Source organism: Manihot esculenta, chromosome 11 (genome assembly GCF_001659605.2).
Source record: "Manihot esculenta cultivar AM560-2 chromosome 11, M.esculenta_v8, whole genome shotgun sequence".
NCBI lineage: Eukaryota > Viridiplantae > Streptophyta > Magnoliopsida > Malpighiales > Euphorbiaceae > Manihot > Manihot esculenta.
Genome location: NC_035171.2, coordinates 2,380,615 through 2,394,365, shown reverse-complemented (window position 1 = coordinate 2,394,365; position 13,751 = coordinate 2,380,615). Strand labels below are relative to the sequence as shown.

Genomic DNA, 13,751 nt, shown 5'->3' with positions numbered 1-13,751 from the left:
ATATCACCCTCCAAGTTGTGGTTCCAATCTAAATATCTACAAAAACAAAACCCACATCAATAAGTAATAGAAGTCAACAGCATCTAAAAAAGTGCAGTATCTCCCCTCAAAAGAATACCTTCAGGCATAATCTTCGGAGTCCTAGTCTTCTTAGCAAGAAGCCCAAGTGGGTAAGTGCAGGACTGAGTAGCAACAGCCTCACCGCTACAGCTCTTACCCACAAATTCCACACTGGATCTATTAGGACTCAGTTGAGTCCCTTGAGCGATAAAGATATGTAAATCAGCTGTTTGAGAAAGCCTTTCTAAGAGGAGGAAGAGGTTGCTCGAGAGATTGAAGCCGCCATCCAAGCACCGTTAAGCGACAGAACACTAGCAGATGTAGTTGGGAGATTGAGATCTTCATGGATGAGGTGTCTCTATAGACTTGGCTGGGACTTGCCGTAGGTGGCAAAATCAGTTACATGGAGGATTTGGTTTCTCTTCTTTTTATGCTGTTTGGAGTAACGATGGAATCCGTTTTCGTGTTCTGCATCTAAGAGTTCAGATGTTAGGCTTGTTCCATGGAGAAGCCTTTTGTGGCCGCTGTGTTGAACGGGTGGTTTTGCTTTTGATATTGGGTTCAGTGAAATTATTGAATTCTAATTAATCAGTGTTCACTATTTTTGCAGAAAATTCTGTTTTGTTGAGTTTGGCATATGTGAGAATGGTGTTTGGTTTGCGAGAATCTGCGAGAAAAGAGAAAATACAGAGGAAAGAACCAGAAATCGAGAGAGAACGTTTTCTCTTTCTGCCCTTTTCCTGCAAATTAATTAAATATATGACAAATTAAAAAAAATGATTAAATAAAATAAAACAATAATTAAAATATTTTCAATATATGTACATATACCAGCAAGCCCTGTAGCCGAGAAGCTGCAATATTTATTTCTTTTATTTCCTCATTATGAAACCAGATTTACCTTTTATACAGTCATCTTTTTTAATGTTTTACAGCCACTTACTTTTATGTCTAATTTCATTAAAAATATTATTAAATGACCAAATGTAATATTAGGATTTTCTCTCAACAAGAAGTTTTTAATATACCAATATTTTTATATAAATTAAAATATTAAAATCTAATTATATTAATAAAATTTTGCGAAGATTTGGTTATTTTCCACACCCAAGAGTTACTGCACTTTAAAAAAAAAGGAAGCAGAATCCTTTACACTCCCAAAAAGAAAAAAGCGGAAATTGAATAAAATTAGTTGCATATTACATGAAAAAGATGCATAGGTCTCTCTTCGGACCAATAATGGTTAGAACAACATTTCCCGACACAAAAAGGTAGACCAAAAAAATCATACATAAATCTGAAAATTTTCCTGAACCCACAAAACTTGCAACATGGTCCATCCCAAATATCATTCCACCACACTGGACATGGGGACTAATCTCTGCCGAACAAAAAATACATTTTGGGCACTCGGATCCATCTACCGTCTTCGCCTCTGCCTCTGAATGGGGAACTTGAGAGGGACTGGAAGGGTTGCCAATAACAACTTGTTTTCACGTACAAGCTTGCACCCCAAATTCTCAAAATGCACTCTTAAGTTGACTGGACTAAATCTCAGATCTTTGGCAATATCTGTTGGATTAGTCCGGAAATCATCAGCATATAGTGTCAGCACTAAGACATAACTAATCAGAAGATCAATTTTCTCGCTCGGCAGCCGTTTTGATTCTGGAGTAAACATCTCCATGAATTTCTGGCGAAGAATGCTTGGAAATCTGTGGCTCTTTGCTGAGGATAGACCATCTAAAGAATGCAGATCTTTGAACTTTATAAGATGAGTTATGTAAGAGAAAATGCAAGAAAGTGTCTGCTTCTCCACTTCATCCTATAAATCAAAGCACAATACACGTCAACATCTTCGTTTCCATCAATAAAATACCCAAAATGGAAGGAATCCCACGATTGGTAATGAGAATAATCTGTAATCTATATCAAGATCTGCCTTGATTGAATGAAAGAAATTTAAGCCTTTTTTGGTTCAAATATGTTATTTCATGAGAAGTCAGGTTAAGTAAGTTACTTCCACTAAGGAAGAAAAACCTTGACTTCGAAGAAATGTCAACCAAAGAAAAACATTTTTTACATTTTTTGAAAACTTGAAGTTCCCTGGCTGATTTACCCCAACCAAACAAGGCCTTAATCTATCTTCTCCCCCCCCCCCCCCCACCCCACTCACCCCAGAAAAAATGATTATGGGAATGCACGGAGCAAGATGTTAAAAAGAGGGAAGTATGTAGTGCTCTCATTGCACAAGAGTACATGGACAAGGTTAGTTACAATGCAACAATCGATTGAAGAGGGAAAATTTTGCAAGTAACTAGCTACAAGAACTTGGGAACTTAGCATGGAAGTTCAGCTAGGAAAAATTCACCTCCAATTTATGACAGCTAAAATTTTTGAGAATTTGCTAATGAATCTGTACATACGTCACATATTTTATGTATTTGTATGATTTAGTAAGAAACTTTAATGCTAATCAAAGGTTCTAAAAAATTGTAAAAAAATTTCTGCTCCTTGGATAATGTGGAAGTTTTACATATTGCTCCTAATCCAAACAGCATAGGAACATAGCTCTATTATTTCATTCATTTCAGACTTCAAAACTGAGTAGCAAGGGTAGTTCAAAGCACGATCCATTAAAACTTTGACAAACACAATCACTCATTCAGCTCTTACCTGGATTTCCTGTAATTTATGGATTCTGTTGCGAACAAAAGTTGGGTAAGCATTGCTCATTGCTCCAGCCCCTTCTTGCAAAAACTTGTGAGTATCTTCAAGGAAATCCCACTCTCCTGTAAGAATAATCCTATTCAATGGATAAGCCTCCTGAGGAGTGGTAGCAGAAGAGTTATGAGGTGGAATATTTCGAGCAACATGCGCACTAGCACTTTCAAGAGCCTCCTTGTTAACTACAACATTATCAATTTTCCTGCCCAAATCTCTCTGAGATTCAGGATCATCTCCCTGCTTCAGAGCCTGTGCCTTTTTGTACTGCAACATGACAGAAGTCATTGTTAGCTGCAAATTCTTACAAGAGCAAAGAAGTTTTCCAACTAACTAAAATGTTCCATCCAAATCCCAACTATTTAAGATTGGTTTCGGAAAACTTGCACCATTACTGTCACTCTATAAAAATTTCTTATTGAGATGACCCTACGGAACAAAACAAAACAACTACAAATTAATTTGAGCGCTGAGCTAAAATAGATACTTCTTGAAACCTACAGCCACATAATCCTAGACTAGTTGAGGTCGACTTAAAACCTACAGCCACCTACCCGATCAAAATTATTAAAATTCCACTCCACTCTAAAGAGGAAACCAAATTGAATGGAAATATATACTGAGGCACAAATAGAGCGACAGCAAGCATACCTGCATTACAGATTTCTTTGTTACATAGCCAGCAGCCATTATCTTTTCTGCATTGTTTCCTCCAGAAACCTCCTCATTTTCCAAAACTGAAGGTTCCTCATCAGCAGTATCTAATCCGCGCACCTTAGGTTCCAATCTGAATATCTGTGGCCACAATTGAAGTTACATTAGATTCTATTTTCACAAGAAAACAATAAGCAATCAACAAAAAATAGAAAAAGGGTAAAAAAGATAAAATAGAACTAAAAGCAGGGGAAGGAAAATTAATGTAGTTCATCATAAATCTGGTCCAAGTACTTGATTGTACAAATTAGTTGTCCAGGACCATAAATCTGCAAACTATTTATATGTTAGTTGCTGAAAAAGTGATGGATTAAAAAAGAGGTGACCAGTGCACAAAGCAAGAAAGTGAAGGACAAGGAAAGATAAATACAAATTCTGAAAATTGCATCTCCTGCTGCATTAGAATATTTAAGCCGGTTAAGTAGTGCAGTTCTATTTATTTCTATTGAGCAATGTAAACGAATAATAATTACTTTATTCTGCTTCCCATTTAATCAATCATCAAATCACAATAAAACAATCAAAATCAACTAAAAAGATACCTTATTTCCGGCAACAGGCATAATCTTCAAAGTCTTGGTCTTCTTATCAAAAACCCCAAGCGCATAAGTGCAGAACTGAGCAGCCATAGCCTCACCTCTATAGCTCTTGCCCACAAAATCCAAGTTGTACCCATTAGGACTCACAACTAGTTCCATCCTTTCCGAACTTTTCCATTTATCAATATTTTCATTGGATCTTTTCTCAATCTTGGTCCTTTGAGCATTCCTATAAAGCTTAACAATTGGCTGTTCTGGTTGTGGCTGTGACAGATTCTGTTCCTGATTAGGTTCCTGCGAATTGTTGCTGACATTATATTTACATGGCTTATAACCAGAAGGGAAATATCCCACTATAGGCGGGGTTTTATCAGAATGGCCATAGGTGACTTCAATTTTGACATCCATAGGTGATTGCTCATTAGGTTTGTTGAGTGGCTTGTCATTTTGGATTGGGATTGTACCGTCATAACTTCTCTCTTTAACCCTTTTTTTCTTCTTTTTTGATTTCTCGTTTGGTGTTTGTGGTGATTCTTGGTTCAAAATATCTTCAGTGTTCTCCCTCTTTCTCTTCTTTTTTGATTTCGTATGTGGTGATTCTTGGCTCACAGCTTGAGTATTAGCTAACTCTGACTCTAAATCCGACCCCATAGAAGATTCCTAATTGTCAGCAACACAAAAAAGTGAATTCAAGTCAAACTATTGGAAGGAAACTCTTCCTCCCTCACTATCAAGCTTAATTACACGCATAAAAATCACTTCTTTAAAACACGAAAATAAACTGGAGTAAGCTAAGTAACTGCAAAAATACCTAATTTTTGCGGAAGGAGCCAAAAGCGAGATGAATATAGTGGAAGCAAAGCACTTTCTTTCTTCTTCCTTTGCTTTCCTTCACTTTCTAGGCAGCCAGACAGAAATCCACATCAAAGTAAAACTGTGACGGACGGAGGAAGAGTACACTGGATTAGGGTTTTGAGAAATGAGTGGTCAGAACACGCAAACGTCAGTTAAACGATTCTACTTGAACCGCAGTCGGGCCGGATTCTATTGGGCTTCTGGGTTGGGTTTCCACAAGGCCCAGCCCAGCAACCCTGACAAGGAAATATAAGAAATTTGAGGAAGAATCAGAAGATGATGTTATTTTTTTGGGAGAAATACATCTTCAAAATTAAAACTACATAATTAGCTGATCTATATTTATATATCTAGAGAAAATAGTTAGGTTATTTTTTAATGTTGACATTTCTGTAAAAAAAAAATCTTACCTATAAATTTTATTATAAAATTATTAAAAAATAAACAAATTGATATATCGCTCACGGTTTAATATGATAATAAGTGTATTTAAATTTGAAAGATCTCATATTCTACTCTTCTAATGTTTAAGGTACGAAAGATACTAACAAAAATATTTTAATATAATACATTTGATAAATAATAAAAAATGTAAAATAAAACTCCACAATGAATGGTAGCTTTCTCTTCAAAATAAGTGGTAGAATTGAACTCAAAATGCTGTCCACATGAAGGTTGAAGAAAATTCATCAAACTGCTTTGATAAATTATCATTTTAATTATATTAATATATTATTTTAATAAAAAAAATAATTATACAATGAGGGAATAATATATTTTCGGTTATAAAATTTCAACATAAGGTAAGCTTATTTTATTTTATTATGAATACAAACTAAACTTTACAAAAATTACAATTTGTTTGAAATGCATATTTATATTGTAAAATCGTAATATTTATTTTTGTAAATAATAATTTTATGAAAAAAATATTAAAATAACAAAAATTAATATTTCAAATATATAAAATTAATAAAATTATATTAACTTTGCCGCTAAATATATTTAAATAAATTTGATAAATTTTAGACCTTGAGAGATTTTAAAAATATAAAAATTGATTTATGAATAATAATAATAATATTTATATATTAAATAAATATTTTATTTGAAAATAAAATAAAATTAAAATTTTCTTTATTTTTTTATTTTTAGTAAAAAAATAATTTTATTAAAAAATATTTTAAAAAAATTTATAAAAATTAACTAGGTTAAATAATAAATTTTTATAAGTAACTTTTCATCCCTGTCTGTCTGTTGATGGCTACTAAATCAGCTGCTGGGTCAAGCTTTTTGGATTTCTAGATGAAGTTTCATCTATGTTTTCTCTTGTATATTGAGGTAGAGACTTTTTAATGTTTTATGAATTTTATGTATTGGCCTTGGGCTCTGTGAAGTTTATCTTTTGAACCAAAAAAAAGAAAAACCTTCTTGGAAATATAAAATCCTAGTCATAATTCTGAGTCCATTTGCAGTGGCTGTAGATGAAAACAGCAGAGAAACCGTGTCTTCTTTCTTGTTCAGGTCATTATGTTAATGGAGAAGAGGATGCTTATACAACTCTTTTAACCAAGTAAAAACAATAAATAAATGAAGAAAACTAGTTCACAACAGAACGCGAAAAAGCTGAATGCTTGCCTCTTTTCCTTCTTTTCACCATCGTCAGCTTCTCTCCTCTGAATTTCACTATTTGTAACTGATGTAAGTTCTCCTAATCTCTTTTTTCCTTTGCGTGGTGAACCTCTCAATGGGTTTTGAGGATTTTATGATCCTCGACTGAAATATGTTGTTAAACTCGATGTTTTAGGGCAATCAATATTTTTTTTTTAAAAAATTTTGTTGCGTATGTTCAAGTGGAAGGTTTTTGTTTTTGGGTGTAATTTGAGTTTGTTCATGATAAAATCAGCTATCGCCTTTTCGATAACATGTTCTTGGTAGGTTTTCTGGGATTCTATTTGCTAGAACATTGGATTTTCTGCCCCAATTTCTACTTCTAATGAGTTTTTTTTTCTTTTGCAATTTTTTTTGTTGCCGTTGTAGTTCGGAAATAATGATGTTATGTATGCTGGATTTGGTTAACTCAATTCTTTTTATTGCATGTTAGACTTGTCCTGTTGCATGGTAAAATTGCTCGTCTTTCAGAAATTTCAGCCCCAAAATAAATCCTTTGGGAACAAACATTATGCTTGGTTGCTGTACAGGATTTTCCATATATAAGAGGATTTCTGAATCGTCATCAAATTAAACTGTGCTGCTTTATTTTTTGATCATAAATGGAGGAGTTCGTTCCATAGGTTATCATTTACGTCTATCTATGCTAACATTTGCTGAAAGCATTTGCAACCTCAATGTTTTTTTTTTTTTAGAAAAAAACAAAACGAATTATTTTGGACGGGGTTTTATTGAAATTCAATTAGTAGCATGCATAATCTAAGTTAATTAAAATTTATTGGTTGGGGCATCCCTTTACTTCTAAGTAATGTGAAGGGGCATCCATTGATGGTGGGTTCGGTTGTGTACTTGGATTGGTTCTCAAGTTAATCTTCTTAATAAGCATGTTTATGTTGTGCATATACGATATTTTTCTTTCTTTATTTCTTGGTTAAATCCTATTGAGTTTACTTTCGTGCTCCTGTGTTGTACTTTTAGGAATTGGACCTGATTTAATCAAATTGGTGAAAATCTTTTGCTACTGTAAATTAATTATGGTTATGTAATCCTCATTTGTTTTAGTAATTTTGCAATCATTTTCTCTCCTTTGTTTTGTGGAGTGTCTTACTGTCTATTTTATTCCTAGTGACCGCTTTTTATGAGTGATTTTGTAGAAGCTGGAACCTGTTTTTGTTTTCATACTTGATATAATTTCTTAGGCTCTTGATATAGAACTAGAAGTACAAGTTTTGCCAAATTGAACTAATTACTATATGCAATTTTGATAGCAGAGGCTTTAATTGTTTGATATTTCATCTGACAGATTTGTTAGAGGCAGGGAGGAAATTGAGGACGCAAGTTTTCTTTCATCACTGATACGAATGGATCAGGGTACAACTTCTGTGCCAATCATTTTCTCAACTTTGCATTATATATTATGTTGGGCAGTACCCAGAATTTTATTTATTGGAGAAAATAGTGTTATGTGGAATCCTAGACATGAGAAGTTTATTTAGCATTCAAAGAAGTAAGTTCTAAGTTTTAGTGATTTTTTGTCAAATTTGGGAAAACTTGCATTCTTAATATGGGAATACTAAGATTGTTCTTGAAACTTATAGATATTTTATATTTTGTTTTGTCTATATGGTGAATATGGTACCTAAACAAAAGCTGCATTCTCCACCAATATTAATGGTTTATTTGGTTGACTACCTATTGTGACAAACCTAGCTAGTACACAATTGGAATGAAATAAAGTTTTATTTTGTCAGTGGAAAAGGCATTCTTATTCTGAATTTCTTTATTCTCCTTATTCTAAATCTCACTTGACTGTTGGTTGAACTGCAAAAATTCTGCTCCGTTTAAAACTATCATTGAGGCCCATGATTGTGTTGGGAATGGCTCTTTACTTGGTCTAAATTAGTGACTCTTCTAATGGGTGAATGAGATTTCAGATGCTTATCACTTGTATTAAAGACTTAGGAACTTAAGCTCCTTTCAGCAAATTTATCTGGACAAAGTTGCTTAAGGTGTTTTGGTGGACCCAGGGCACTCAACTAGTAATGTGGAGAACAAGCAAGATGAGTATATTCTGATTAATGATGCGGAGGAACCACATTTGGGAATGTTTGACAAACCCCTTCCTTGTTTTGGCTGTGGAATTGGATGGTTTTCGTGAGTTTTTCTGTGCTTAACATGAGCTCTCTCTCTGTCTCTCTCTCTCTCTCCCTTGCTTTCCCTCTCTCATGGATGTACCCTCTTTTCTACAGTCTCTTGCTTGGATTTGTGTGCCCTTTAGTATGGTACTTTGCAGCAATTCTCTATTTTGGTAGGTACTACCATAGGGATCCGAGGGAACGATCAGGGCTAGCTGCCTGTGCAATATCTGTGAGTTGTTAATGGTTAATGATATAAGCCTGTTCATTTCCCTAGTTGTTATGACAGTATGTAAAAGTTCTCGTGCTATTCCTGCTATTTTGTTTATATTATGGAATTATATCAACATCAATGTCATCTGAAAGAAATGATAGTAAATTTTTTTGAAGTTTTAGATAACATAGAATATTTTGAAGTTAGATTCACATCAGAAAACTAACTTCAGTGCCATTATAATGTCAACTTCTAAAACCTATTTTGGGGAAAATAACATTCTTCTCCTCTGCGCTTTAAAATTTCAATTTGGACTTCCTTGAACTTCCTTTCGAAGTCCTAAGCTGAAATTGAGGTTCCTTATGTGCCGTCTAGAAGACTCTTATTCTTTAGTAGTCAATTTCATGTAGCAACAAGTATACACAGATCATTGACTGATTATTTCTTATAAAAGTAAGACAACAATTTGATTGTTAAAAATGAAAATGATTGTCCTTGGTTGAGAGAACTCATTTCGCAATCACAGAATACTTCAATTATTAACTGGAACACTTCCTCGGGGAGAAGTATTTCAATGTTGGGAGATTAGAGCCTGTTAGAGCTGTGCTAACTATTGTAATTGTAGGAAGTTATGTATTTGGATATATTTATGAAGTATGTGCATCTCCTTTATCTGCTTTGTATCTTCTTTCATTGATTCCAGAAGTGTATCTTCTTTCAGGCTACGGTGTGCACAATAGCTGCGGTGATTGCTCTGCTTGTTATTTTGTTATAGTTCTTACCACCACAGTTTCATGTTGGAAACAGCTACTTGTGTCATAGAAAAGATGAAAATGATGTTCTGTAGTTAAGATTTTCATCCTTGAGTTCCAGTGGAAGGAAAAAAGCATCAGTGATCAAGGTTCTAAATCTGTAACATTTACTGAATCCCTCTTCAGTCTTGTACATAAAACAAACAATGGAGAATTTTGAAGGGGAAAGAAGCGACTGTTAAATATCAGTTTAATGGAAAGATATAAATTAGTGGATAGCTAACGAAATTGATAATTGATTTTTATTTGACATGAAGACGCGAATATAGTTTCTTTTTGGTTCTTCTTTGGGTATGAAAGTGAAGATAGCTATAAATTTTGACTTGAAAAAGCTTGTTCGATGGGCTTGTGCAAAAATCTTCACATGGTTAATGTTGAGATGGATTAGTTGGCTTTGAAAGGTCCACCACCTGGCTGAAATGAGTGAGAAGCTGCCTTTACAATCCTGGCAGCTGCAGCCATTACTGTTGATATTTGTCCTTATTAGTAGTTGCCAACCCATCTCTACTTGGCTCACTTTCAACACCACACCACAGCTGTTAGCAGAACTTCAAGGTTTCACTATTGCAGGATGTTTTATGAAAGCAATGTGCATAGGGAATCCAAGTCTCAGCTCTTTATCTCTTGCATGTTGTGTTATGAAATGAATATGCATGGGAAGTTGAAGTGTGGCAAGGAGAAACCATTTTTATTATTTATCTGCAACACTAAGCGTTCCTCTAATATATTTTTTTCTTATTTATCTTCCATTTTCTTGCAGAGAAAGAAAGCAAATTTCATCATGAAAGAAAACAAAACTTCTCTTTCTAATATTGTTATTACAGGGAAAGAATGTGATAAATAGTTGGAGTTGGTCATAATCTGTGAACCGGTTGAAAAGTTTTAAAACGGAAAAAAACTCCATAACTAAGCCTTGCAAGAAAGAGTTCAGCAACAAAACACGAGAGTTTTCTTGTGTGCTGCAGCCTGCAAAACTCAAAAACAAGCTCTTTCTCTCTCTTTTCTTCTTCTTCTTTTTTTTTATCCCACCAAGAAATTGCATATGAATAGCACTGTAAAGTGCTGTGAAGTCGAATGCGTGCTCCAAAAGCAAGACACTAAAGTAGGTTTCTTCTAGTTCTGCAAAAGAATATAAAATTAAAGAAAGAAAATAAAAAACACTCTGAATTCTGATAATGACTTGAAACAAATGAAGACGCGTTTTGCCATTTGCTTCCCATTATGATGATTTAAATTTGAATTTTTATAAATAATTTAAAAAATTAATTGAAATATTTTAAGAAGCAAGATTTATGCTTGTATGGTGGAAACATGTCAAAGTACAATGAAGAGATTCTTGAATAAGTTTGAAAATGATCATTAACAATTTATGGTCTGGGTATGTGGCCATGCTCCATGTGACCAACAACTCCATTTTCATGAATTTTGAGATATATTGTTCTGTTGATTTTGATGAGTCCTAATTACAAAATCTATTAACATCTTATTTAATTAAAAATTTAAATTTAATATAAAAATAATTATATATTTCTAATAGTCTCCATTTACAGCTGCATACACGTATAACCATGCCTTGGCTGTCATTCCTGCAGTCACAGCCAATCAAACAAGAAAATTGATACCCATCAAGAAATAATTATATATTATTTCTATTTATTTTTTACGAATTTTATTATAATTATTATAAACAGATAAGTATTTTTCTTCATTTTATTTTTATTATTGTATAAGCAAAGCAATCATTCCCATAATTCTTAATTTCCATTTTCATATATATATGTAAAGAGCTAACATCTAAAAAGCATAAATCAAAAGCAAACCGAAAGTGTCTTAGAAAAAAGCTCTCCCCTTCTTCCACTTTATCAAAAACTCAAAAGCAAAGATCAAAACCTCAAGAATAATGGAAGACGAAGAAGACATGCCACCTTTCTGGCTGCAAACCACCGACCGCCGCCACCGTCTACGCAGCCGAGCCTCCTCTTTCTTCCTCAACTCCGGTGTCCTTCTCATAGTTTTACTAGTTTTAGCATTTGTTTTTGTTTTCATTATTGTCCCTTCATTCGTTTCTTTGATTTCCCAGATTTTTAGACCACAGTTGATCAAGAAAAGCTGGGATTACCTTAATTTTGTTCTTGTAATGTTTGCTATTGTCTGTGGATTTCTTAACAACAACAATGGTGATAAGAGCAACTCTGGAAGTAGAAGCTATCGCAGCTTATCAAATGGAGCACAAGATTTGCAAAGATCATATCCTTCAACTCCTGCAAATAGATGGTATGATCAGTATCAAGATCGGCCGGCGTTCAGTTCCTTGAACAGATTAAGGAGTTTCAGTTCATACCCAGATCTACGCCAAGAATCTTTATGGTTGAAGAACGATGAACGCTGGCAATTTTATGATGATACCTATCTTAATAGTTACAGAGTTTCAAGGTCATCGGATCAGCTCCAAGATCATCGTCCACAGCAGCAGCAGCGGCAGCGGCAGCAGGAACAGGAAGAGGAAGCTGTTACTGAGGATGTTGCTGTTGATAGCTCTATAAAGGAAGTTGTGTACACAACACCACCACCACCTTCATCTCCTTCTCCTCCTCAACCGCCGTCACCCGCAGCAGCACCACTTTCTCCTCAGCTGCCACCACCTACGTCTGTGAGAAGGAAGGTGAAGAGAACATATCAAGATCTTGAGCATAAAAAGAGAAGAGAAGAAAGGGATTTGGAAGTTGAGAATTATATACCAGCAACTTCTATAGAACAGACTCCGCCTCCACCTCCACGTTCGCCGCCACCAGTCTTCAGCAAGAGTGAGAAAAGGAGAGGTAAAGATTTTTTCACTTCACTGAGAAGAAAGAGAAAGAGGCAGAGACAAAAAAGTGTTGAAAATCTGGAGAGGTTATTCGATCCTCAACCTTCATCTTCACCTTTCATACCACCACCATCCCCACCTCCACCTCCGCCGCCGCCACCTCCACCACCCCATTTCTTCCAAAATCTTTTCTCAACCAAGAAAGGCAAGTCCAAGAAAGAAAATTCAGTTCCACCGCCACCACCTCCACCAGTTACTTCATCCTCTCGCACCCGCGTATCAAAAATCGTCTTCCAAAACGTCACACTATCACTAGAATCGCGAGCATCAAGAACTACCACCGTCAAGGTAGCAGAGGTGACGGCCCATCATGCTCCCAAAGCGGTTAAGACAGGTGGTAGTTCCAGAAGAGTAGAAGAGAATGTGGAAAGCGGCCACTCATCACCCTTGATACCAATCCCGCCTCCTCCTCCGCCACCGCCGTTCAAGACATCGTGGAAGTTTGTGCAGGATGGCGACTATGTTAGAGTGGCAAGCTTTAACAGTTCCCGAAGTGGGTCACCAGATTTAGACAGTGAAGATCCATCAGACAAGGAATCGAGTCCAATGGGAAGAAAGGATGGCGACTCAACAATGCCAATGTTCTGTCCAAGTCCCGACGTGAACACAAAAGCTGAGAATTTCATTGCAAAGTTCAGAGCTGGTCTGAACCTGGAGAAGGTTAATTCTGTGAAGAGAAGATCAAATCTTGGGCCAGGCCCTGACAGAGTAGAAGGAGACGACCAAAGCTAGAATTTTTTTAAAAATAAATTTATTTATTCTTGTTTTTTTTTTTAAATATATTTCAGTTGAACCGAATTAATCACTCTCCAGCCCTTTGAAGTAATCTGAAAATGTGAAGAGGTGGATAGAAGATGACAGCTGAAATTAAATTATAGATAAAATTGATTTTTTTGGATAAAATTTGTTGATAGAGTTTTCCAAGTGCATTTTAATTATTCTGTTGTGGGGCTGGAGGCTGGTGGAGAGGCTGAAATTGTTTTTTTATTTTTTTTATGAGAAGTGAGAATGAGACTTTATGGATTTTTATTCGAACTTTATGGATGAAATTTTGGCAGAATTTGCTCTCTAGAAATGAGAGTAGTTATGGAATATATATATAAATAATTGGTTTTGGTGTGCAATGGATTTTACGTCATATATTTGGATTTTACATTAAAA

The 13,751-nt window shown here is 35.0% G+C and overlaps 3 protein-coding genes across 3 annotated transcripts; 2 read left to right on the top strand and 1 right to left on the bottom strand.

Annotated features, from left to right (window-relative positions):
* Positions 1–1,223: 1,223 nt before the first annotated feature.
* Positions 1,224–5,024, bottom strand: LOC110626866 (DNA-directed RNA polymerase I subunit rpa49-like). The gene is made up of 5 exons (XM_043961984.1): positions 4,849–5,024; positions 4,041–4,697; positions 3,436–3,579; positions 2,737–3,051; positions 1,224–1,885 (listed from the first exon to the last, which is right to left on the bottom strand). The coding sequence occupies exons 2-5, from the start codon at positions 4,686–4,688 to the stop codon at positions 1,481–1,483; spliced, it is 1,512 nt and encodes a 503-aa protein (XP_043817919.1). The 5' UTR covers positions 4,689–4,697; positions 4,849–5,024; the 3' UTR covers positions 1,224–1,480.
* Positions 5,025–6,162: 1,138 nt separating this feature from the next.
* On the top strand, positions 6,163–10,007 carry LOC110625844 (60S ribosomal protein L18a-like protein). The gene is made up of 5 exons (XM_021771508.2): positions 6,163–6,593; positions 7,867–7,934; positions 8,591–8,717; positions 8,813–8,930; positions 9,634–10,007. Exons 2-5 carry the CDS (start codon positions 7,925–7,927, stop codon positions 9,685–9,687), a joined length of 309 nt encoding a protein of 102 aa, XP_021627200.1. The 5' UTR covers positions 6,163–6,593; positions 7,867–7,924; the 3' UTR covers positions 9,688–10,007.
* Positions 10,008–11,394: 1,387 nt separating this feature from the next.
* On the top strand, positions 11,395–13,714 carry LOC110626890 (proline-rich protein LAS17). Its single transcript, XM_021773059.2, has one exon. It carries the CDS (start codon positions 11,625–11,627, stop codon positions 13,320–13,322), a length of 1,698 nt encoding a protein of 565 aa, XP_021628751.1. The 5' UTR covers positions 11,395–11,624; the 3' UTR covers positions 13,323–13,714.
* The last annotated feature ends 37 nt before the right edge of the window (positions 13,715–13,751 follow it).

Coding starts and splice junctions, on each gene's coding strand:
- LOC110626866 (XM_043961984.1), bottom strand. CDS start 4,688: ATGGGGTCGGATTTAGAGTCAGAGTTAGCTAATACTCAAGCTGTGAGC. Junction 3,052..3,435: donor CAAAGAAATCTGTAATGCAG/GTATGCTTGCTG, acceptor GTCATGTTGCAG/TACAAAAAGGCACAGGCTCT. Junction 1,886..2,736: donor ATAAATTACAGGAAATCCAG/GTAAGAGCTGAA, acceptor TTTGATTTATAG/GATGAAGTGGAGAAGCAGAC.
- LOC110625844 (XM_021771508.2), top strand. Junction 8,718..8,812: donor TGTGGAATTGGATGGTTTTC/GTGAGTTTTTCT, acceptor TCTTTTCTACAG/TCTCTTGCTTGGATTTGTGT. Junction 8,931..9,633: donor TAGCTGCCTGTGCAATATCT/GTGAGTTGTTAA, acceptor ATCTTCTTTCAG/GCTACGGTGTGCACAATAGC.
- LOC110626890 (XM_021773059.2), top strand. CDS start 11,625: ATGGAAGACGAAGAAGACATGCCACCTTTCTGGCTGCAAACCACCGAC.